The sequence below is a fragment of the Bombus vosnesenskii genome, unplaced genomic scaffold, assembly GCF_011952255.1.
Source record: "Bombus vosnesenskii isolate JDL3184/JDL3185 unplaced genomic scaffold, Bvos_JDL3184-5_v1.1 scf7180000013295, whole genome shotgun sequence".
NCBI classification, from domain to species: Eukaryota; Metazoa; Arthropoda; class Insecta; order Hymenoptera; family Apidae; genus Bombus; species Bombus vosnesenskii.
In genome coordinates this window covers 8,362,164-8,387,202 of record NW_022882946.1, presented here as the reverse complement: position 1 = coordinate 8,387,202, position 25,039 = coordinate 8,362,164, and the positions used below count along the sequence as shown (strand labels likewise).

At 37.6% G+C, this 25,039-nt stretch overlaps 1 protein-coding gene across 4 annotated transcripts in view; it reads left to right on the top strand.

Moving 5' to 3' along the window:
• LOC117233366 (circadian locomoter output cycles protein kaput-like) overlaps window positions 1-25,039 on the top strand; it is a 93,888-nt gene that overhangs the window by 22,319 nt on the left and 46,530 nt on the right. Inside the window, exon 1 of one of the 4 annotated variants that reach the window (XR_004493303.1) lies at window positions 100-2,059. The exons of 2 other annotated variants lie outside the window; for them this stretch is intronic. Coding sequence is in view for 1 of the 2 variants with exons in the window: in XM_033493590.1 (XP_033349481.1) it covers window positions 1,902-2,059 (158 nt within the window). In the remaining variant the exon portion in view is untranslated. Of the gene's footprint in view, window positions 1-99; window positions 2,060-25,039 lie in introns of those variants that run through there. One more of the 4 variants, XM_033493590.1, reaches the window with a different exon arrangement.

Here is a 25,039-nt window from a genome sequence, read left to right as displayed (position 1 = left end):
ATTGGAAGAAGACGAGGGGAACGACGATTGGTCGTCCGCATGGGAGGGGAAACGCTGATTGTTAGGCAGAGTGGGGGTAGCGCTCCACCGGCAGTTCGCATCAGACTAGCGTACGTGTTGCGTCTTGATGTTCGTTAGCCTGTTTTTGGCAAATGACTATTCTTCTTTGTACATTCGTTCAAGCGTACGCGCAAGTACCGTATTGACAGTTTGACACGCGTTTCGTACGTATCCGTGCATTCGAAGAGGTTATCGTCGGGCGAACCGTGAACCGTGCCGTGGCATTGTATTTCACGCGAAAAATTGAATCGCAGTGTGTCGCGTATATCGATAGACAGCGTAGTTGGGAACCGCAGTTCGAAATCAACGTCTATAACAAGCATACGGGTTTCGTACGTGTACCGATCGAAGTGACATTAGCCGAAACGGAATGTAGCAGATATTCTTTTGGCTCTATCCACGGAACGCATAATCGACGAAATAAGAAAACATTTTCTCTGTTCTAAGAGACATTTGGGACAGTGTGTCAAGGCCGGAAATTCTTCGAACTTACGTTGTGCCTTTGGGTCTTTATCACGTTTCACACGATGTAACGGAACGCCTGAGCGGGAAGTAAAGGCTATCGTTTATGCATCTGAAACGCGTTTGGATCCGATGGTAACAGCTCGGCTCGTCGATCGATGCCCCCTCGCGATCCGTCTGTGTCTTCGTGTACGGATTTCCTGCTGCGCCTGGATCTAGAACACGGTGTCAAGGTCAAGAGAATCCGATCAAGAATTCGCGTGCATGTCAGACATCCGTAAGCAGTAACAGCAGTCTGTAAACGCTTCTAGACGCTCGTCGATACGTGACGTTTCATCGTACGAGGATCAGTGTTTTTCAAAGTTGTCGATCTAACGTAGCGAGTGTTGTCAAGATCGTACGATTTTAGGAGAAGAACGTTACCACGATCAAATAAGTCGTGACGATTCGAAGCTGATACGTAATAACAATAATAATAATATTAATAATAATAATAAATAGCTTCGAATGTAATTCTCGTGTGATCTATCGAGCGTCTACGAAGGTCACCGTGTTTCTACAGTTTTTTTCCATCGATGCGAGCTTCCATTGGACTACAAGCTGGCGCACGAAGCGATAAACTGACGTAGAATTTGGCGGGACACGAAACGAACGCTACTAGGAAGGCGTACGCGCTATTTGATAAAATAATCGGTCTCTTTTTTTTCTTTCTATTCTCCTCGTCTTTCTTTCTTCGTTTTTTTCTTTTTACGCGCGCGTCCGAAGCATCGTCTACGAAGCTTCGATCTCGCCGAGTGTTTGCCCGCTGTTGGACGCAGATAGAGAGGTTTCTTTATCTGTACGCGAAGAAACAAGCGCGATCGCGCAAGCAAGATTAACCGGCGACCTGGCTAATTTTAATTCGCGCAACAAACAAGCAGCGAAGACGCGATTGTCGCGCGATAACGGCCAAACATCGCCGCCGTAACGTCGAACGTCGCTGTTCGCGTGTTCTCCAATATGGCGAGTGACGCCGAAGACGAGTCCAGTATCTCGAGTGGTTTCGTTGTCTTCTGAATCGAACGTATCCCGTTCCAAGTGTCGACTATCGCGGTCGAAGGGCGCACAATCGACCATACAAAGTATACCGTTTATCCAGTGAAACGTTACGAGAGATATCGGACACGGTCGAATTTTTATCAGACTCGGACGATTGACATTCATGCGAACGTTACGATATGAGAAGCAAAGATGACGATCTATCGAATTCGAGGTTCTGTTTCGACGGTACAAGAAAATTTCGACATTCGCGCGGCCATGCGAACCGGTTTGCACATGGTTGAGGCGAATCATTAAGAGAAAATTCGTTGGACACGGTAAACTAAACTCGTTTGGAAAAGATGGCAACATTGTGGAGAGAGCAACAGGAACAAGTGTACCTGCACCCTCAGCAACACCAAACGTTACATCCGGGGATCATGGCCGAGCAAACGCACCATCACCATCATCGATCCACCGCTATCACCAACATCACCACCATGGATCTGCCAGTTCCAAGGTCAGACTCGTTGTTCTATTAACGACATAATGTCGGAGGATGCGTCAAGGTGAACGGATATGCGTGTAATTCCGTGTAATGTTAAAGGTACAGCGTTAATCGTTTTGTGGGTAACCCTGTTGCCCGGCTAGGGTGAAATATTTTTGTTACGTAATCGGCTGATGCCGGCCTATTTGACCGTAATGAAAAAATCAAGCTGGAATTTACATTTACTACGCAACTCTATTGCATATGAATATTAGATTGCTCGATCATTCGATATTTAAATAGGAAAATTTAAATTGCAATTGAACGAATAAGAATCATCTTGATAGATTAGAAATTCCATGCTTTTTTCCATCGCGTTCGAAAATTCTTCGCGCGCGTGGATAACGCGAGCCCTGAATCGAACTTTTCTCACTGCGACCGACATTATTTGCCGCGTTACAAACAAACATCGATACCTATAATTCTGTTCTTGTAGATCTGTTAAACAGTAGCACGAGACAGATCGTTTTTGCGAGCGATTCGTTCGAATGAATTTTTGTTTTAACTAATCGCCAGGATTAAAAAGTAACCGGTTCGTGGAGCTCGATCGCTTGTCTATCCCGATATCCGCCGCGAACGATCGACAAAATTTCAGTAATGAAAATTCTTTCTCTTCCATTTTCGTTTCCTTTGATATCGCGTTCTAGTCGACACGGTCAGTTTGAAAATTAATGCGACAGAGAACGGTGTAAGTTACATATGTAGGTAGGAGCGCGCAGAGATTGCAGAGGTCGCGTACATATTGCTTCAACCTTGCAATCTATATTCTACACCGAGCATAGATAGCAGTTGACATTATGTTTATTATCAACGTGTATTATCAGTCCTCTGACAATCGGCTTTAATGGATTGAAGCAGTACTGGGTGGTCCATTAAAAATAAATCGAGACAATATCAGCGTTATATTAAAGAAAAGCGTTAAGAAAAAGTTTCTATATTAAGATTTCCCCAAGTTATCGCCGTTATACCTTTAGAATAGTTCTTACTCTTTATGAACAATTTGAATAAAATTGCAAATTCAAAAAATCCTCAAAGTTGCAAAGTTCTAAACTCTTTCGTATCGAAGATTTCGAACTCTCCGCTTCTCGATATTCTGAATCGTTCAACGTTCGAAATGGCAGAATGTTTCATTCCTTTTTTTTGAAATTCTCCGTTTTTTAAATTAATAATTAACTGCTATTTATGTTTTCTATTCCTGTTCTGTATCACACACGCGACCCCTTCTTTGCATTTAAAATTACGGCATTATAATTTAAAAAACGGCGATCATCGTTGAAAAATTATCAAACAAGCTTCGATTGACGCATTCTCGAGAATGCAAGCTCGAAACACGTGGCGGCTATAAATGTTCTTTATTACGTTTTAAATTTGCTGACAGACGGTCGCGGAAGCTTCGTTTTCCCCATCCGCGTCTCGTCTCGATAATCGAATTAGGAATTAGCTAAGGAATGTTCTGTCATCGAACGTTGAATGAAAAAACATGGCGACAGTTTGATGCAGAGTACACGCTGTCTCTTCTCGTTCGCAACTTATGACCCGTATGCTTTTTTACAAATTGTTTCTTTTTTATAAATCATTGCGAACACTCGATTATCGTTGCAGCCAGCGATTATCATAAACGTTGACTGGCGTATTTAATGTCAGTGGACACGTGAACGTTACACGTGATTCTACAAAAATCGAAGTCTACTGGAAGAGCGTACAATGTTGTTATTCCAGCATTTCATTTAGCATTGCAAGTTATACACAGGAAATTACGTAAAAAACAGAAAAAGAACACTATCTTGAATACATTATACAGTTGTAAGAAGTTTTTACGATATATGTACAACGACTCGAACTTTGAATATTAATGTTGGCTATAAATCGCTAGCCAATGGAAAATACTTTTAACGCGTTGCTTACGTTACAGTAATGCGAAGTAGATAACGGAAAGTACGTTTTCTCGGATACCTGGTGATGCCAGTTGCATCGCTGGTGAAACATTGGAAACGTTTTACACAAGGACGCAACTTGCAATCCCGACCTGGAACAGTAGTATTTATCGTAGATCTCTCTGTTACATTGATGACAACTATTTACGGTACTGTGTTGTATAGCTTTCAGTTCCGATATCGCACCTTGTAACGCACATGAAAAGTTACATGGTAGCTTTTATTAAACGTATTGTGAACGCGTTCGTTTCCATATCTGGTTCACAACGATGCAATGTTTTCGTTTTAAAATTTCACGAAAATTGCCGACCGGCGACTCTGTCAAGTTTAAAGATCAAAAGATACGAAAACTGCGTCCAAATTGTCCAAAGTTGACAACATTCACTTAACAATCTGCCACGTTAAACTCAATCGAAGACGATAGAAGAAAGATGAACGCAACAAACGACGCATCGAGCTCTATTCTTTTCGTATTTTTCGTCCATTGACTATATTCAATGGATCGTTACGGTTTCCTCTGCGCTTAAGACGCACGTGCAATTTTATTTATCACGTGATTCGTGGAAAATCCGCTACGTAATTTGCGTGACAAATTAATTTACTGCGACGACCTTTATAAGGATCCGCCGGTGGTGTTAACGACGTCTTTGTATCTATAGCCGAGGATTTTGTGTGCATACTTCTCAAGACGTTTTCGGCAGATTGAATGGAAAGAGCAAAGGGTAGAGCCGCGCGTGGTTTTTACGTTTTTCGTAAAATGGACCCGTCGAACGAGTCCAGGTAGAACATAAAATTCTGCGAAGAAAATACGTACTACGTTTTTATCGAACGATTATGTATCACGAGTAACCCTCGTCTACCCTTTGTGTCAATTTTACATGGTGCAATAAATTCTAAAAAGGTAGTAATTTCCGCTGTATCGTTTGAGGAGATCGGCAAAAAACACAGGAAACGATAGGCAACTTCATTATAAATTTTCACGCGAGCTTCTACGAGTACATATAGCAAAATCTTTTAGCTTTTGCAAGCATACAAATATTCTATCAAATGTTCTATCAAAGTTTAACTCCACTTACAGCTTTTTATGTTCAACGAAGAAATTTCCAAATATTTTTATCAATATTATTAATAATGTCGATGTGTATTTGTTATAAATATTCCAGTCATTTTTCACCATCGTGTCAATTTGATATCAGAGAAAAAATTAAGTAAAGAAAGCGTAGGATGAACGAGGATTGAGGGGATGAACGATGCACTTGAACGATAGCTAAATTAAAAAAAAGAAAAAGAAAAACATGAAATAACAGAGAGAATATAGATCAGGAATTTTGCAGATGAAAATAATGTGTATTATCTGCATTCGTGTTATTTTCATTAGGATTCATAGGAATATTCAAGGTTTCCTTTTGCAAGGGCGACGAACGCCGCCGATTAATTTGTTAAAATTAGCCAAGGACTATTATAATTAGCAAATAAACAAGAGTCTGTTGTGTCTACGCTTTTGTTATCGAAAAGACTCATGCTATAAATATGCAAATTTCGAAGGTTATATGCGCTAACCAAGATACTAACGCGTTTACTGATCGTTTGTTTTTTTGTTCAATGTTTAAACGGTGTACTCGCGAGTTAATCATAGTTCGTCCGTTTTCCTCTTTTCACTGATATATAATATTCCTCGATAATTTTTCCATTTACCACTAATCCGAACACCATCCAACTTCGAATAGAAACACATGCGATCACGATTTGATCGACTCGTCGACCTTGCTTACTTTTTTTTTTTACAAGCACAACTCGTGTCCGCTCGTTCTTGTGATTTTAGAACGTAGTTTTGATCTACGATCCGTATATTACACTGTCTCTGGTGACTTGCTTTTCCCTTGTCGCTTTGACACAGACACGGTATCGTCGACTCCTTGCCAATGTCGTTACGCAACATCCAATTCTGCAGTTCGAATCACATTTTTCACAGGTAGAAGATAATTTCGATTTTTACCGTTGTACATAGGCAGAGCGAGAGAGAGAGAGAGAGAAAAAGAGAGATAGGGAAATATTTGAATAGATCCTCGGTTATAGAGCACTGGGATATTTATTGTGACCGAATGGAAATCAACTTGTAGCTTTTTTGCTTAATATGAAGTATTTATGTTGCTTTGGAAGTAAGCGGCAGAAACTTTTCGAATTTTAATATCCTTCTTTTATAAATAATAGAAAATGTAATTTTGCCTGTGTTTTCAACTGTAACCTTTCTCATAATCAATTTCCATTCCCTTCTCTCACGCGAAGCTTGGCTTACTTTGATAAGAAACGTAGACGACTTTCAGAATGTTAATATAGTTCTATAAAATCTCTATAACGGATGAAAAATGTAATTTATCAAGTTATCTGCGATCGTGGTATTTTTTTTTTAGCAGGTAAGCTTAATCTATAGTTCGATGATTACACAAAACAGCTAATAAGTCTCGTATTAATTCATTACCAAACACGCTGCTTTTTTTTAACGAGCTATCAAATACTTTCAGATTCGAAAAAAGTGTATTAGAATTCACAGAAACGTTCTCGAGAATGTGGTCTCGGTTTGACAAAGTTCAATCGATCGAAAATAACCCTGCTCTTTGCAATTATATTGCGTAACTAAAATCAGAATCCTGCTGGTGATACGAAAGACTCCCCGCTGTGTATCTACCGTTCCACGATCAATTTGTACCTTCTATACAATTCACGAAATTCATTTTACACATGGATGAAAGTGTGCGGATATTTATGACCGAACTTATTCACGAAAGGCTGTCAGTGTACCATCGCTCAGTTAATCTGTATGTACACTTAGCAAAAATTCGCTTATTGTTGCTACGCGTCGACGAAAGTGTTCGAATATTTATGAGTGGCATTGTACGTCAGAGTAATGTACTTAGAGTCGGTATTTAAAATTCACGTCGCGATAACCGTGTGTCTATCGGCATCTATCTACGCTTATTGATGCTTCATTCATACGCGCAACTGGACGCCACGCTAATCCGTTTGTACGATCGGTAGTCGCGGAGAGATGTTTGCGGCGAAGGTGAAGGTTAAATCGTTCTTTCACGGGCTTAACCTTTTGGAAGGATCGAATCGAGAAACTCTCGGACGTGTCGTACGAATGATTTTTATGGCCTTGCGAGCAACTCTTCCTTTACTGGAAGCGTCGGGACGCGACACAATCCGCCACCTTGTCTCGTGACGAAACTTCGCTCTATTGGTCGTCCTAACGTTTGCCAACAAACGTATTCTCTCCGGTGTTTAATAATTTCGATCGCGTCCCTGCGTTTATGTAACGCAACATGCATCTGTTTTTCTATGCAATTACCGCTAGTTACCAGATCGGGTCTTCTATTTTCTGCAACGCGTATGTGACGCGTCTTCGTTGCAAATGAGATAACATGACGCGTTGATGCACTCGTTTGTTGCTAATTAGACGATCGTTCTCACGATTCCTAGTACTATAGTTTTAGTTTTATATCTTATCTTTTTGGGTTATCTAGCGTTTTGCGTGAACGGTAGTATCGTAGACTTTCGAAGAAATCGAGTCTTCGTAGTTTGTCGAAGAGTATAGTTTCAAGAATACGCGTGGAAAACATCGTGTGTCTTTCGGATCCTTAAAATCGAAGAAGTTATAACTGTTGGAATGATGTGAGAATCAGTCTTGAAGACGTTCGTGGGCGTTTTAGTTTAGCGGAATAGCGTTTAAACACAGTTTCTTCCAAACTATGATATTTTAAAACATACTCGATCGATTGGCTCCGAAGTTTGCATGCTCCTTCGATGTACGTGTCGTGACGAGTGTTTGTTATTTTTTAAATCCACAATAGATACGGCAAAGATAACAAGATTATAGTCCAATTTCATTTTCAGCTAATACTGTCTATCCACTTACTCTGCTACCTCTGTTGTAGCCAAGTTCGTCCTAATTAAGAATCTTTTCCTTTTTCTCTCTCTTTCTTTATCTCGAAATCTCAAGCTCCACGGTACCATCGATTTTTCTTATTTCGCTAAAAAAAAAAAAAAAAATTTCTGACGTATTACAACATAAATAAATATCCGCGGAATATCGAATAGAAAAATTGCTCAGGTTTTCCGCAAAAAATCCTAAAGTCCTACAATATACCCTGTATCTTGCAACGTATCTTATCTAGAATACCTTTTTAAACGACTTGCAACGTGTCCTTCGAAATAACTATTTAAACGTTTCTCAAATTGTTGCAATCGTTGCAACACTACAGACATTGTACGAAGCTACGCAACAGTTGTTTACGTTTTAAAGAAACGAATTTTCCTGAATATATACAACTTGGATGAATTTTCTATCTCGGTAATTTTACAGTTTACATCCGCCCACGTACGCTTCCAAACAAATCGCATCGATATTCCGAATAAACTGGATCGTCAAAGAGAAACGTTCCCGTGCTTGTATTTAATTCTATTCGTATTATGCACGCGAAACGTGGGAGTTTCGAACGATCCGAGGAGCCATGAGCACATTCTACCGTTGCGTTATTCGATCGAGTATGGGTCGCTTATCAGTTTTCTAGTAGGCGATCTGGCTCAAATTTACCAACTTCTCTCTTGAATGGATCCAGGAGCGTGAATCAATCCTGTTGCTATACCACCTAGCTATGTGTTGGTACACGTGAAATACAGGCTCGTGGGTGGATCGATGTCGTTTTCGACGAGTTTCCACAGTATGACATTTCGTGCTCTCGCCAAAGTGGAAAAACAAACGTGAATGGTCTTTTAACGAGGTCTAGAGTTTCATTCCGTCGCCGCTGACGATTCACTTCGTTTCAGAATATATGTAACCGGCGTATAAATGTTTTCGTAATGAATGGAAAATAAAAGGCGAAAATAAAAGAGGGAAGGAGAAATTCGTCGAATCGCTGCGATATAATATAGTAGGGATGGCATCAATTTCAATTTGCGTTCGCGAATTTAAGTCGGATTCTGATAAAAATGGTTTTCGCTTTGCCTCTATTTCATTGCTTTCATATATTCGTAAAAGATTGTTTCGGTTCTCGCGTTTGAAAAACGTGGTCGGTTTCAACAAACAAGTCGATTTTCACGAGTTGGTTTCGAGATACAGAAGGGCTCGTAGGTTTCGAAGATGTACAAACCGATATCGATCGGTTCCGTAGGTCGAAAAATACAGAGAAGCGGCGATGTTGCAAACGCTCTGGCGTTTTAAATTTATTTTAGAATTTCCTGTTATTCGTGCCATCTTCTTGCGACGAATCACCTTATGGAAGTAAGTCGTTTGTTTCTTGATAATTGGATATTGTTAGTCATTTACTGGTTCGTAATGAAATTAGGAAATTAATAGAAAACGCAGTTGGTTGGAGCTTGCCTTCTGAGAAGCTCACAGCGAGGCCACGAAGTGGATCGAGTGTCAGAGTTTACACGTTTCGAGAATCAAAAAATCGTACGTTATCATCTGAGAATTATTTCTTCCTTCGTAGCACATTGAACGGGATTTGTACGTAACGTACAATTTCCAAGTCAAGTTCTACGTTCTATACAAATTGCTAATTGAAAACGAAGCTTCGAGATTCCGCTCCTATACGATACCTATACGTCTACAGCTTCTATCATAGAATCTATTAGAAAGCCAAAATTTCATGATTTCTTTCACCGTGAAGTACCGTTTCTATTTCACGAAGAATTGATTCGTTTCTTCTTGAAAAATTCAAACCGATTTGCTATATTTTACTCGTTGATTGAGTTCGTCATCGATCGGCTAAAAGTGATATACCGGGAGGAAACACAGTTGCACTGCAGAGAAACGTCGGACATATTTTTCCTTTGAAGATAAACGCGTGAATCCATTGTTTGATAATTTTATTACAGGAAAAGGACGAATATGAGGATGGGAAGGTGCAGGGGGGGATGCACCTTTAGCTCGATTATGTTTTAATTAAACTCGCCCGTGCCACGTGTAACATATTGCACGTGGAGAAGTTCACTCGGCTTTCAAAGCGAATTACAAACCATCCTGCAATACTGTTCGAAATATTATTGAAAATACACGAGCAGAGGTAACTGATAAATGTTATGCTCGCGAAAAGCGATACAGTTATGGAAACACGAGTATCTCGGCTTTAACGTGCAACGTTGTTATTTGGAAACCGATGTTGTTTCTCTCCGTAATAACAAATAAATCACAAAAGAAACGGCCCTCGATATTATATTAATATACATGTGGTTTAATTAACGGAAGGCGAAACGAGATCATCAACAAGGACGTGCAGCAGCTGTATATCTCGTTAAGTTCGAGGTACAGTAGCTCGCGAAAGTATTTCGACATTTGCAGAAATCTTTTCTAAATATTTATCGTGCGCGTTATGCGAAACATTTTGAAATTACATTAACATCGCGACGAGACTCTGTTATCGTGATTACGTTGGTGAAGTTTTAGGCGAATTGCGAGATGTACGTAGAGGCTACGAAATATACAGTGAAAAATATATGTGTTTTTCGCAGAGATTATGAAAGGTGTAAAGAAAAAGAAAAAAAAAAGAGGAAAAAATGGACTAAACGCACGTAATTACGAAACTATCACGTTATTAAATTTAACCAAGTAAAATACATCAGCCACGTTGGTTTCGTATTTTTAGTTGTGTCCACAGGATACAAGATTCGAGCAAAACTAGTTTGTGTTTACTTGCATAAACAGTCTATTTATGTGTATTATACGAAACTTGTGTAAATATTGTTAGCGCTATAACGAGATACGATTATCCTGATTGGCTTGGTAAAGTTCGAAACGAATCAAGAAAACTAGACATGGAAACTACAAAATATTTGATGCAAGGATATCTGTATATCACGCAGATGTCATGAAACTATTTAAATAGTCAATTATTCGTTGTATTGAGAAGCTTCGTATCAACATTAATCTTTTACCTAATACATGTTTACTGTAAATATCTTGTAACTTTTGTATATACGTTTTCAAATTGGTTTCGAACGTTATCAGTGTAATCGCGACAGTCGCGTCTCGTTACGATTCTAATGATATTTCGAAATGCATAAAAATTTTCAAATACCGTCACGATCCGCTGTAAATCCAGCTGATTGCCGGATAGATTAACGGAAAAATATTTCGCTGTCACGGCGATGTTTATCGCGATCTTCGACCTTACTTCTTTTATCGGAACATTCTCGATGCGGAAATTACTTAATTGAAAGGATGATGTTGTGCGTACGATGCAATTAGCGTAATTGCGCGGTAACATTGTTGCATAAATGAATTGCCGGCGTATAAAATAAACGAGAAGCGTCACTCGCCAGATGGAACGAGATAAGAGGAAGAAGAAGGAACATGGAATTTCATAAAGGCGTACTTTGCGGTAGAGTCGATGGATCGCAAATTTTTATTGCCACGTCGTCGATTGTTTACGGTCATCTCGATTGTTTCGTACATACGTACATTTCTCAAAATGCTGTCAGTTTCTCCTTTTTAAACATTTACCGGATGCCATCACCACACTATTTTAGTCGTGGCGAATCGCTACTATGCATTCCAGCACGGTCGAGGACAGGCAGATAGCGAGGAAAAAAATAAGAAAAAGAAACAGGGAAAAAGGAAAAAATGAATGTTCTCCGATCGATCGGAGCTACGGAAAGCAATGAAGAATCAGAGAGAAAAGGAAGGAACCGTGATCGATGAGAAACTCGATGAGACAGGATTTCTACGCGGTTCGACGCGTTTAGTGGAAGAGACGAACAGAATCGGACAAGCGTTGTTCTTAAAGTAGAAATGGTTGGAGGTCAGCCACGTCACGGTGCATCGTACGTATCGTTGCAAGTGGTAACGCTCGATCCGTCACCACGAGAATAACCAAATTTACCCGTGAACTTGAACTCACCTATCGTACGATGACGTTGGCGACAAAGTTACAGAACCTCGTTGTCTATTGCTGCAATTCTCTTTTACATGCTTTTCCGTTGAACAACTTCACGAGTGACATAATCTCTAGTTCGAGAAAACCATTGGCGAAGCAAATTTTAACGAGGTATTCTAAACACGAGTTCCTTCCGCTCGAGCAACATTTGAATATCTTCGATTTGACGACTAATACCACGGCGCTATCACGGTGATAGACAAATCTCGAATCTTCAAACTGAATTTCCTGCAAAACGAGGTCCGCCACGAGAAAATACTATTCTATATGTCTGACGACTTTATATTTTTACGAACTTAATTAAATAAATGGGATCTAAACGAATTTGTTTCGTCTATGAAATATCGTGATAAACGCTCTGCTTGAAATATCTCTTTAAGACTTTTGGAATCTTAAATTTTCCAAAAGTGCAGATCCATAGACCAGCGATAATATTCGCGCGTAAGTAAAAGTTGGCAAAAGAAGATGCTACTCTTGCAACATTTTCCAATCGGAGAACGAGAATGCAGTCTCAGTGAGACCTGCAGCTCTTGGCGAGGAACTGTGATCGTTAATTTTCTTACGTAACAGTTTACGATTGAAGCTTTCGTTCGCTGCCTGCGATAAGATGATTCTCGTTCGCGTATTTATTGTTTCGTTACCTTGAATTTCGTTCAAGATTCTTGATAGCGTTCAGCCGGCAAAAGAAGAAAACAAAAAGTTATTTACCAATAGGTCGTTTGAAGAAGGTCGGGCGTAAAGTATGTGCATAGCCCGCTACGGTCACCGATAACGCGCAAATTCTCCCAGCAAAGTTAATTGTGCCGATCTCGAACGATAGAGCACCGTTTATGGTTTAATATGTTTGTGAAACATCGTCTCGATAACAATCGACAATAACAATAATACGTCGTCGGATTTGTCCTCTGGTGTAACACGTCCGAGAAGACGTTTCTTATCGATTATACATGTGACTCGATATTTCCAACTACCTGTGCCATTTCGAAGGATAACACACGCGGCTACAACAATCACAAACATTTTGTTGGCGATGCTCGTTATCGTATTATCCGATCGACAGCTTTTAATCTAGACGCCGATACGGTCTGTTCTTTGTCGATCCTCCGAGAACAGATTAATCGTCGTATTATTGTTTGTACGAGAAAGTTAAGAATTTTCGCAGAATTTAAAAAAAAAACAGCCTGGAAATAACACGCTAGATTATTTTATTGCGGATAATGTATTTTGTTGTTTTCGTTCGAGTTACAAAATGACCGAGGATTCTCGTTCGATCGATCGGTTCTTGTTCAAAGTATCGTACGCCTTTGTAAATGGAAAATTGACATCGTTGATATTCGTCTGAATTTCATCTTGATTTTATCTCATTTTACCAAATGAAACGTAAATCGTCCGTGTTGATATTAATTCCTGACGCGAATTAATTTCTACCAGATAAGTCGCGTTCTGAAGCTCCCCGCAAGTAAAACATTCGTTGGACGCTGGATCGACAACAGGGGCCAGTCATTTAAAATTTCGCTATCTTTGCTACAACTTTGTGCCAAAGCATTCTCACGATTCTGTATTTATATCACATGTTTTTCTTACTTTTAATCATAGAATACGCTGACGCAGCATTTGGCGGGACAAGAACGAAACAGCCTGTACGTTGCTCGTATTAACACGTCCTGGCTTGAAGAAACAATCTATATAACGCTCATTCTATTTGAATTTCTTAATATATCGCGTTTACTTCTTATTTTGCAGCTGTTACGTATTATTCCTCTGCTTCGTTCTTAATTGGTTAATTTCAGGTTTGCCAAGGTGGGAGTAGAAGGTTTCTAAATTGGCAGAGAACTGCGCGTCTTCTGATAGAAACAACGATGACGTAGCCGCATCTACGATCTCGTTGTCCTCTACCTAGGACATGGCAGTCTACGTTGCCTCGATTTTGGTTACGTCATTCTCTATCGCGTAACGAACTTCGTAAACAAAGCTAAGAAAATAGATTTGCGTGCTGGCGTAAGATACGAAATGATATATCTACCAATTTGTCGATGCTTGACTGTTCAAGATGTGCTTCTCATACGCGTTTATGAAACGTCGTACTGTGACGTCTTGTCATGCATATCCAAAGCTTCTCTTTGTGCGTTTACTTTTTTCCAATCTTCGTTCCTCGCTTTCCTTTTTCTCTTTTAGTTTCGTTTCTCTACTCTTCTCGAAGTATTCGCACCTCTTTGAAGATTTCTAGTTCGCAATATTATATATTAGCATGAGATGCAGGAACCAACGATGATATTATGCCCCTTTGATCTGTAATTTCAAAGGACATATGGAATAAGAAGTTGCGTTTCAGTTGCTACCTGCTTTTTTTTTCTTCTTTTTTTCCTTTCTACTTTCTGTAACACGTCGTTTATTCTAACTATTCCAGCTATTCTAACGTATCGATGCTTGTATTAGATAACGTCGAATATTGTTTCTCTTCTAGATTATACGCGAATAAATATATTTAGGTTTATTCTATTTTTCTTTTCGTTATGAAGCATATTACAAAGACACGTTATAAACAAAGTCAGTGGTACGTTCTATTACATGAAACAGCCCATTAATAATGCGTAAATGTTGTTGTGAAATTATCAGTATACGTATCTTCTTTTCATGTACATTTATCTTTCGTCGGTCCTCGTTTCCCTAGCCTCGTTTCTTCCTTGACATTCATAAACACAGTAATGAAAAGATCGATACAGCGAGAAGATGAATTTGTTATCTATGAAAAATACATAGACCAAGTTTCTACACATTCGAACAGTGTAAGGCGTGTGTAAAACGATGTGTAAAAGCGTGATGCCTTTTTATTCTATATCGTAGCCTATCACAGTAACATAAGGAACTCATATCGGTTAAACGAATGATAATTTTGTTTGGAATTTAATGTATAATTTAAAGTATATACCATTGCTCGGTTCTTCTTTCGAGACACTCATCCAACGCGAGGCATTTCCTTCTCGTTGCACTTTTTGATTAAGTTTATCCTGCAACTCGTTTCGTATAGCTATGACGATCGTCCACTTTGATACGTAGCGTGTACATGCGTTCCCCGAAGTCCATTTCCTTCGATACGTAAGTTACCCTTTGCCGCGAAAAAATTCACTTCCTTTCTGTCTTAATTAAACTTCGTCACTCGCTAATTTAAATCGTCCCTGCTCCGACGATTAAGAACTACATATAATCAAATATCTATTATCTTCGTACGATTGCGTCGTGCAAAATTTACATTTATCGTCTGACACGTTGCTTTGAAAAATTATCGTGACATTCAAGGAAAACATTGAGAAACATTCAGATGATGAAGTGTTTTCGGTAAATCGTCTTTTTATCCTGTTTTTTTCTTATTCCCCGTTTTATTCCTCCACGTTAGTTGTATCGTTTCTACCGTTTGCAAAACCATTTTCTTTTTCAATTTGTGCGTTCTTTTTTTTTTTTGGAAATATCAATTTATCGAAGCTTGCGTCGAGCGCTATATAACTACGAGCAGTTTAATTACAAATATCGACAGCTGCTGTTGTCTAGTCGTTGGAACGTAGCGAATATGTTGAAGCAAGTTTAACCCTTTCAGCAGGGGGATCGACTATAGTAATTTATTCAGCCGCGGAATTAAAAATTAATAGAGACAGAACCAGTAATTTTATCCCATGTGAATACGAGAGGATAGATGATATATTTATTTTTTAAATAGAAATGATACGATTTTGATATTTAAAGATGTGGTCAATCAACAGATTAACAGGTTAACGCAAGCAAATTCTTGCAAATGTAATTATGTTATAATGTCTTTTTTTGTTAATTTTAGAAAATTGCCCAGTAAATTATTACGCAAATGAGCTACTATTATACTAATCGCCGGGAGCAGTTCTTGATAAATAGAATCATTTTTCTCTGGAAAATGTACCGTAAAAGACATTAATCTATTTATCTGCTAACATCATTATCGTAAAAACCTAGTTGATAATAAACGTATATAAAGTTAGCAAGCGTGAGGTAACGAGAAGGAAAATATAGAACCACGTGTTGTAGAAACTCTTATATGGTTTAAATACAATGGTGTACTAATATTTATTGTAATCACTGCATATTATGCGATATCAAGTATTAATATCTCTTTACAGAATATCTGTTTACTTCAACCTATTATTTCTATCAAAGTTTCAGCCTAAAGTTACATGGCGCGTACTATATCATTAATACAAAAATTTCATATATATATATATATATAATAAACAAATTTTCATCCATGTATTTTATCAAGAATCATCCAAACTCTAGAAACACGCCATTTACAGCTAAATTTATCATATTTCCACGAAAGAATTACAAATCGATTATTTTGGCCACACTGGGTAGCTTCATCGTAATTTATTAACTCTATGATGATGTTCGAGCAATTTCATGACCTCGTTATAATTCCTTTATCGACTAAACGGCTTTCTGCGAAGACGAGGCTTTCCTCAACTAACCTGAGGCCACTTCTCCTTGCGCAACAGGTTCAAGGTCCTACCGCAACCTCTCTCGTCCTACCGCAACGTTTATTCGCGCCGGTGTTTCCGTATTCGACGGTCCCTCTCTTTCTACAACCTCGTCCGGTTCCTGTCCGAAACACCTGACGTGGACTTGCGCTCTCTCTTGCCCCGGGTTCCCAGTTCCCCCTTTGTTTTTCGGCCTTTCCAAAGTCGATTTAACCCGGCGACTCGTTACAATATGGAATTACTTTGGTTACGTTGTTAACGAAGTATTGACTCAACACTGTTCAACTATGTAAGTTTATAATATAATCAATGTCCAAGCGTAGCGTTAAAAGTTTTGAAACTAATTATAGTTTGTATAATTGTACGTTGTACTACACGTATTTGTAATTTCGCGTTTCGGTATAATTTACATACATAAACATAGAGCGGTAGAGAAAGATATAAAATGAGTAATTAATTTTGCAGCAAAAGTGGAAACATTTTATGAAATAATTGTTGGTTTCCGACATTTGCTTTTGTTATATATATATAACGCAATATTTCAATAATTTATTTCAATATATATACACATATAAATACACATATAAATTATTGGACTATTGCGTTATACCTTTTCCTCTCGTTTATTGTTTTCTATAGATAGATACGATTTAGTATTGAGCATTATCGAGATTATTGCAGTATATGTTTCCTCTTTGTTTGCTTTTCTTTATCTGGACAAGTACTATTTAGCATTAAACGTTATCCAGATTATTGTCTCGTGATCTTTCCTTTTGTTTTTGCTTCTTTTTTATGATATGATAGGAATTTATCGTCGCTTGAATCGTCGAATTGATTTCTGAGCTATTGGCAAGTGGGATTCTATTTTTACAGTCAAGTTTCGAATGGATTAGGAATTTAACGATATCCTTTAAATGGTCCTACGAATTAGGTACAATATCTGGGTTGACGTTACGTTTGCTCCTTGAATCGAAATTTCTCTGTTCAAATGGAACGATGGATTGTTGCACGACCGTAACAGAAGTTCCATTAAAAAGAACCTGGTTTTTTAAAAAGATATTCGTGACTAATTTTGGAGCGATTCTTACGGCTCTTAACCGTTTGAAGAGGAAATTCCAATATCGTTAGTTGATACGTACAGTTGGTACACATGTGTACCAGGAGGGTTCAAAAGATTCGTCAATTTATATATTTTCTATCTATCATTTATTAATTGAATATGTAACGTCTAATGTCGTAATACTCAGCTGAAGATGTTATAGCTGTATAATTAATTTGAAGCAAATGGTAGTAAATAACTTGGACAACTCGCTATATCCAATAACTAAAGCAAGCATTCGTTCAATTTCCATTTATTTAATCTCACATTTTATGATAATATCAATTTACTCAAACGTCCACAGTCTGCAAACGCGCATTTAAAAGATTTTTCCCACGCAAATTGATGGACTGCGGATCTTCACGGAAATTTACATTTCTACAAATATAAGCAAAAAGAAACGAAACCTAAATAGAAAAGTGTTCCACCTGCTGAACGTTGTAAAAGACTACTATACCCTAGGTATTCTATACATTTTTCTCAATTATTTGTATTTTGCGTATTTCTACATTTTCAAATTTCTCGCAAACGCATCAAAATTCCCGCTCCACGATAACAGTAACTGCCCTGGCAAAAGTAAAGAACACCGAGCGAAGCTCCGCAACGTGTAGATTTTTCCGAGCGTTTTTGGTGTCAGGACACGATTGCATCGTCTGGAAAGTTGCAGAATAGACGCGTTCCGAGGCGACGCCTGGCCAGAGAGTCGCGGCCGCGGAAAGTTCCCCCGGTTTCGTGCATCGGTTGATAACGCCCGTAGAGCCACGATATAACAGCCTTGACTTATTTCTCTCGTTGCGACGCAAAGAATTTTTGCCCGGGACGTGTAATCGCCATAGGAGAAACGCTCGTTGTACGCGAAAACAAACGTGTCGAGCGTCGTTCGATCGATCGGTTCGCGTCTCCGAGTTTTTCCATATTTTTCTCTTCTCTCGTTCGTCCAGGATGCCTGGCAGGAAAGGATACCAGAGGAAGGATAAAAGGCTGTGACGTTTTTCTCTAGAGTTACGAAGGCATAACATCGCACCGTTCTTTCCCCTTCGACACTGATCGATTTCGCGTCGTTCGAGGAGAAACGTCGACCAGAGTTTCCCGACGATAATAACATAGGATCAAACTCTGTTACGTTGCACGTCTGTGTTATTCTGCTGTACAAAAATTAATAACTCGCATTTATTATCAATTGGACCGTTCGTTTTCGAAGCGACGTAGGTCCATTCTCCTTTTGCTTGGAGTTATCGAAGTATTCGCGTTTCTATCGGTTCAATAATCTTGATAACAGGCCCGTTTAGTTTGTATACGACTCTATGTGTACAAGTGTAAGATGTAAATTCATTGTACAAATAATTCTTTACTTTTTTTTTTTTTTTGACAATTAACTAGATCAATATCTTTTTGACGGCTAAGAATATACGGAAAATTAGTAAATTGTGTGGGTCGTTCGTTTCGAAAGCGTTTCGTAGAAACATTTTCTTTTTGTTTCGAGATGTCAAAGTTTTTGCGTTTCCATCGATCGAGTAATCCTGATAAGGTTTACTTCATTTTTCCATAACTTGGTTTGTATGGGTGGTAGATGTAAATTCGTTATACAAATAGTTGTTTTCAGAATCAACCAGACGAAATATGTCTTTTTCACGATCATGAGTGCTCTTGCACGCTGCTTTCGAAATTAACGGTCCGGTGAATTTTAATTATTTAAAATCTACGTCCAATGCTGTCATCCATTTTTGCCTATAAATAAGAGCGGGAAAACGAAATGTAACGCCGTTTAATTTTTGTATCATTTGTTATTTTTATTATCGGTGCCTCGATTGTTTGGACAGGCTATACGGGTTACAGGAAATGGATTTACAACATTTTCAAAATACATCAATGATTATGCAATTCCATTTGTTTCGTTTGATCGATACGAACGAACGTCTCAATATTTAAATTGTAAATTCTTCATAAGTAAGAGGTTCACACGAAAATATATGTAAATTCCTAATTTTCTCGATTTTATCGAAAAATCAACTTACGTCACTTTCGAAATAAAAATGACGTAAGTAAGTAAGGTTCGGTCGTAAGTCGTTGTCCTTAGAGAACGAGAGGTACGAGGATAAAACAGATTTTTATGATATTTGAATTTTGAATACATATTATTGTAGAGGGTGTTTCAGTTTTTTTTCTACATTTATTTGGATTGTCGAATGTTAGGATATTGGAAGACACCGCTAGATCGTGGGTTCTTACATATCTGAAGGTGCAAAAATGTATATAATGTGTATAAATTTATAAAATATATAAATTAGAATGCGCACACATACCTGTTACAATACGAGTGCGTGGTAGGTGAAATGAATCTCTGTTTCGGCGTGACTTCTTCAATTTTGCCCACAAACGAATGTGGATATGCACAAAAATTCTACATATCAGAGATTCATAAGCGTGTACGTTTCGAACACTTTTATTATTTCATGAATGAACATATTAAAGAAGTTTGCTATGACACAGGTATTTTGAACATCGAAAAGCGTTATACATTTACATAACATTTTCATAAGTACTAACATGGCAAAGTATGGTAAATGTAAAAGCGTCAAAGAGGAGATTCGCATGTTTGAGATTTTGTAAATGTTACGATACTTTAATATTTACCTTTGAAATTCAGAGTCAATAATTTTCTGTTCGAAAATAAAAAAAAAAGGAAACAAAGAAAAGAGAAGAAGTTGGAAAATGTCATCGAGTATATTTTTCGTGTTTCGAAAATGATTGTTAAAGATATCGCTATGCGCTCGCGCTAATCAGATATTTTTCCAAGTAAAGCATCGATGACGAAGGTTCGTCGAAGCACCGCGGATTTTACCCGCGCTTTTAATTAATTCCAGTCTGCTTAATTCCCCCGAGTCTCGGCTCTTAAGTTATTTTGCATCATTAACAAAGATACTAATCTGCCGCTTTCTCTATCTATTAGGTTGTCCGAGAAGTGTCTTTCTTTTACAGACACGTATTTTATGACGAAACCTAATCTGTCGAACGTTGTGATCTTTATCTTGATAGAACAGAATGGATCATACGTAATTCGACAAAATAATATACAACGGAAAATGTTATGCATCCATTATTTCCTTATAATACGAAAGAAACTTTTCGGACCACCTAATATATATATATCGTTTACGATATCTGTAATTACGTAGATTATGATTGTACATGATATCCGTGAGCAATAATTCGTTTGGTATCGATAACGAGGAACGATCTACTATACCATGAATTTTCTTTCTCGATGATACCTTTGTGAGATACGTTCTGCCTCGATGAAAAATTGCCGCGTTTGGGAAGCAATTCTACCACGATGGGAATCTAGCGATCATTCTATAAACGAGATGACTCTTCCCTTTAAGCGATCAGGCATTCTATCGATGAAGAAATAACTCAAATACAGCGAACAAAGAATTTCTTTAGTAAAACGAGCAACGCGAGAGCGTTAAGAAAAATGTAACGACGAGATAGAATTAAGATGTCTGAACGAGTATCAACGATAGACGTCCTGAAGACGATTAAAAACGTACGAATACTCGTGATCTATCGAATGACAAAGCTAGTGCGCGATTCATCTTGCTGCTGATACTAATCTTCAAATATGAGATTCGTCGCAGTTCATTCATCATCGGACCTAGACATTAGATACAATTTATAAACATAAGTGATCCTATCATAAGCCTAAAAGAGCTGATAGAAAGATAGAAAGAAATTTATACATAGTATACAGTTAAGAAACGTAAGTGATCGTATTATAAACGTAGAAGAATTTATAGGAAGATAGAGAGAAATTCTAATCTTCATAGCGTATGAGGAGTCATCGACACATGGAGAAACGAGAGTCTATGCTGTTTATATGGACCTTGTAGAATTCGAAAACGGGTATATCAATAAATAATAAAAATAATAAAGATAAGAAGTGAGGCAATCTAAATTGAAAATTACCGAGGCAGTACGTGTATGCTGCTTGAGATCAGAATCGTTTATAATGTTTATACCGTTTATACAATTGCAAAGTAATTAAAGTTAAATTTACAGAATGTCCGAAGATTTAGAAATTCTTAACTTTTCACATAAAAATGTGCAAATAGTGAATTTAGATAACGTTATGATGTAAAAATATGAATATATACGCGTATTCTTCTTTTTGTTTCTATCTTACTTGAATAATGTAGCACAGAATGTCTTGGTTTAGCTAGTGGAATTTTTTGCTTTTATGAACTATCGCCTTTCTTTTATCGGCACCAAACGTGTTTATTATTATTTTATCTACCACACGGCCTGCAAAAGAACCTTGTAAATATCCGCAAAATATCGTGAAACACCTCAGTCAAGTCACGGAATAATTTACATAGCCCAGCCGTACTTTGGACAGATAATCGCGCGCATTGATTACGAGCAGAGAATAGGAAGCACCAAAATACGCACACTGATATTTTTCTTTTTTCTTTTTTTTTCTTTTTTTTTTCTTTTTTTTTTTTTAGCAAGGGCAACAGCCCTGAAAAATGAATGCACGCGTGACTACGCGTCGCATTAGACGCGCTAGATTGAATGGTTGTTGGCGAAAGGAAAGAATGGCGAAATTACATGGACAAGCCCTAGTCATGAACGGTCGGTTGGAAAAGCTTTTAAAAAAACGTCTAGACAGTTAGGGAGAGAGTGGAAGTTAGGAAACCTGTCCTCGAAATACACCGACTCACGAAAATACTTTGACACTTACCGTAGACAATTTTTATGGATATATCGTGTACATACTGTTGATGACTATAGATTTACGGGAAATTCAGGGATGCAAAAAATGCAGAGAAAATGTACAATAATTATATTTGTAGAATAGTTATACGAATTATATTCACACATCGTGATATTTAAATTCATAAAAGTTAGAGCTCGAATTTAGATATCTTCTAATTATGTATATCGTATATAACACTCCCTTAAATTTTGTTAGCGCTATGATGAGATATGATTATCGTGATTATCTTGCCAAAGTTTTACACACAATTTCGAAATGTTATGCAAAAGTTACAAGCGGTATTTACTTCAGACATATTTCCTAAAAGTCACAAAAATATTTGATACGACAGATATGATCATCCCGAACGTATAATTAACGCTAAAAGTGATCCGACTAAATATCGAGGCTTATCGGTACAATAAATAATTTCCGACTTCTGTGAAGCGCGTATTTGTTACAAATATATTTCGTAACTTCCATATACATTTTCAAGATCTGTTTCAAATTTTACTCGTATATGTACTCGTGCCTCGCTACGGTATATATCAAACTCTCAAACAATTTTTTTTTTATTACACATATTATATACGTAGAATATGTTTGTACAACAAGTGTTCAAATATTTCTATGATTCAATGTACATAGTTCGTAAAAAACAAAATTCTCTGGTACGAGCCTATCGTTTCTTCGGTAAAATATTGTTTATTTTTATCGTCATTAGTCCGTTATCTGTGAGTAATGAATATTGATAGACACGATAAGAGAATTTTCAAGAAATACGTATTATTGACGAGGCATAACCTGACTTTGATAAATCGAAGGTGTTGTTCGAAGTGTAAGAAGTAATATGCAGTTTTGTTCGATTGCACGAACAACGACACGTTCGGTTCTTAATCTGTTTTCGCAGAAGCGGAATAGAATCTCGATCGGTGGTGTGATAATTTATCGTTTGTCCGTGATATATCTACGTACGTGGAAAGAGGATTGAAACGAGGGGAAGAAATGGTTTTGTAAATCGATTGCGATTCGCGTTGCAAATGCCTCATGTTCTTTTTCGTTCTCGTAAATTTGCAAAGTATCACTTGTGATATCCGTAAGTCGTTTAATCGACTTGTGAAGAAACAACAAGAAGAGTATCGATAAAATTGTCGGAGATACAGCAGGTTAAAATTTTGCGATCAATTTATGGTGTATGATGAAAAGAAAATAAAAGGTTTTGCAGTTCGTTGTTTATTTTCTTTAAATTAGTTGTTCCAGGCTTTCCTTTGTATTGTCATGTGTGACTTTTATTTTTGCAGACGGTTACGTTCCGCTTCTTTACGTTTTCTATATTAATTCATGCGCCTCGAGTTTCGCAAATTCTGGAAATCCTTAATTCGAAATTATTTCAACATATCGTAAAAATCGCGATATCTCAGCCTCGTGTTAGACGTCTAATTAATTTTCTAGCAAAAGAAAAAAGATAGGAAAGAAATAGAAAAAGAAGTAAATATACGCGACATTCGTTTCTTTGCGATCATCTATTTACCGCTAAAAGATCCAAGTTTTCTTCTTATCGAAGAAGCAATTCCAAACATTTAAGCAAATGTGCAGGCAATGTAATTATCGAAGTTCCATTGAAAAAAGTCATCATAATCGTATTCTTTCACGGAAGTGATATTATCTCATCGTATATTACCTACGATGGTATAAACGCGATCTTGGATAACGATTAGCTGATGCTGCGACTAAAATGCTAACGTTCGTACTACTAATATTTCAACTTCGCCTGATCGAACGATCTTTTCGCATATGTATTGCTCTTTGATTCCATCCGATTCACCTATTCAGACTTACGTCTTCTTTCGTGGAGAAAACGAACTGGAAATTCCTCGACCGCTTGTCATCAGGTTCATGAACTGTAATCTCCAAACGTGAAACGAAAATGCTTAGAAATGCTATAAAAGCATTTATAAAAAGCTGCCATAAACGCTAGATAAGCTTTATCTTCTAACCATTTTACCATCTAACTATTCGTATAAACTTTGTCCCTTCGAATCTTACGTAAAGAAATCGAAATAGAACGACATTGGATAGATACATGTGCGATACGCAGTTTTTACATATGTCCGTGTAACCTAGAGATGTTCGATTGCCGATGCTTATGCAAATGTATATTTTCACGAACGTATATCACCGACCGATATGTGTACACATTAGAATATCTACTTATGCTTAGTATAAATTGAGCGCCATTCGTCGCGTTTATTTTCTGGCTATTTTATTATAAATCGGTCGTTTATCACCTTATAACGTAAAAATATTAAATAAATTAAAATTTATCGATGCTATCTACTGAATATAACCTTATAATAGGTAGATTATTACGAGTACTTTTTCTTTCGGGTATTTTACGTGTAGGATGTTTCTAGTAACCGGGAACAGTATAATTCTGTTGCAAATGAAATCAGAAAACAACGACAGAGGAAAATTTTACTGTTTAACACGCTATGCCGTAATACTCTACAACTTTTCTCACAGATTCACCGATGCACGCGGATGCGGGATACAGTCGCACTCTTATTTAAACACAACTCTACGATCGTTTTTTATTGCACTTAGTTTACTGTATTTTGCATACTTCTAAACACATAAACATGTTTACTTCGTTCACCGATCCGCAGAAGAAAAAGAATAGCAAACACACGGTTTTTATGAATATACATCTGTGTAAGCCTTAATATTGATC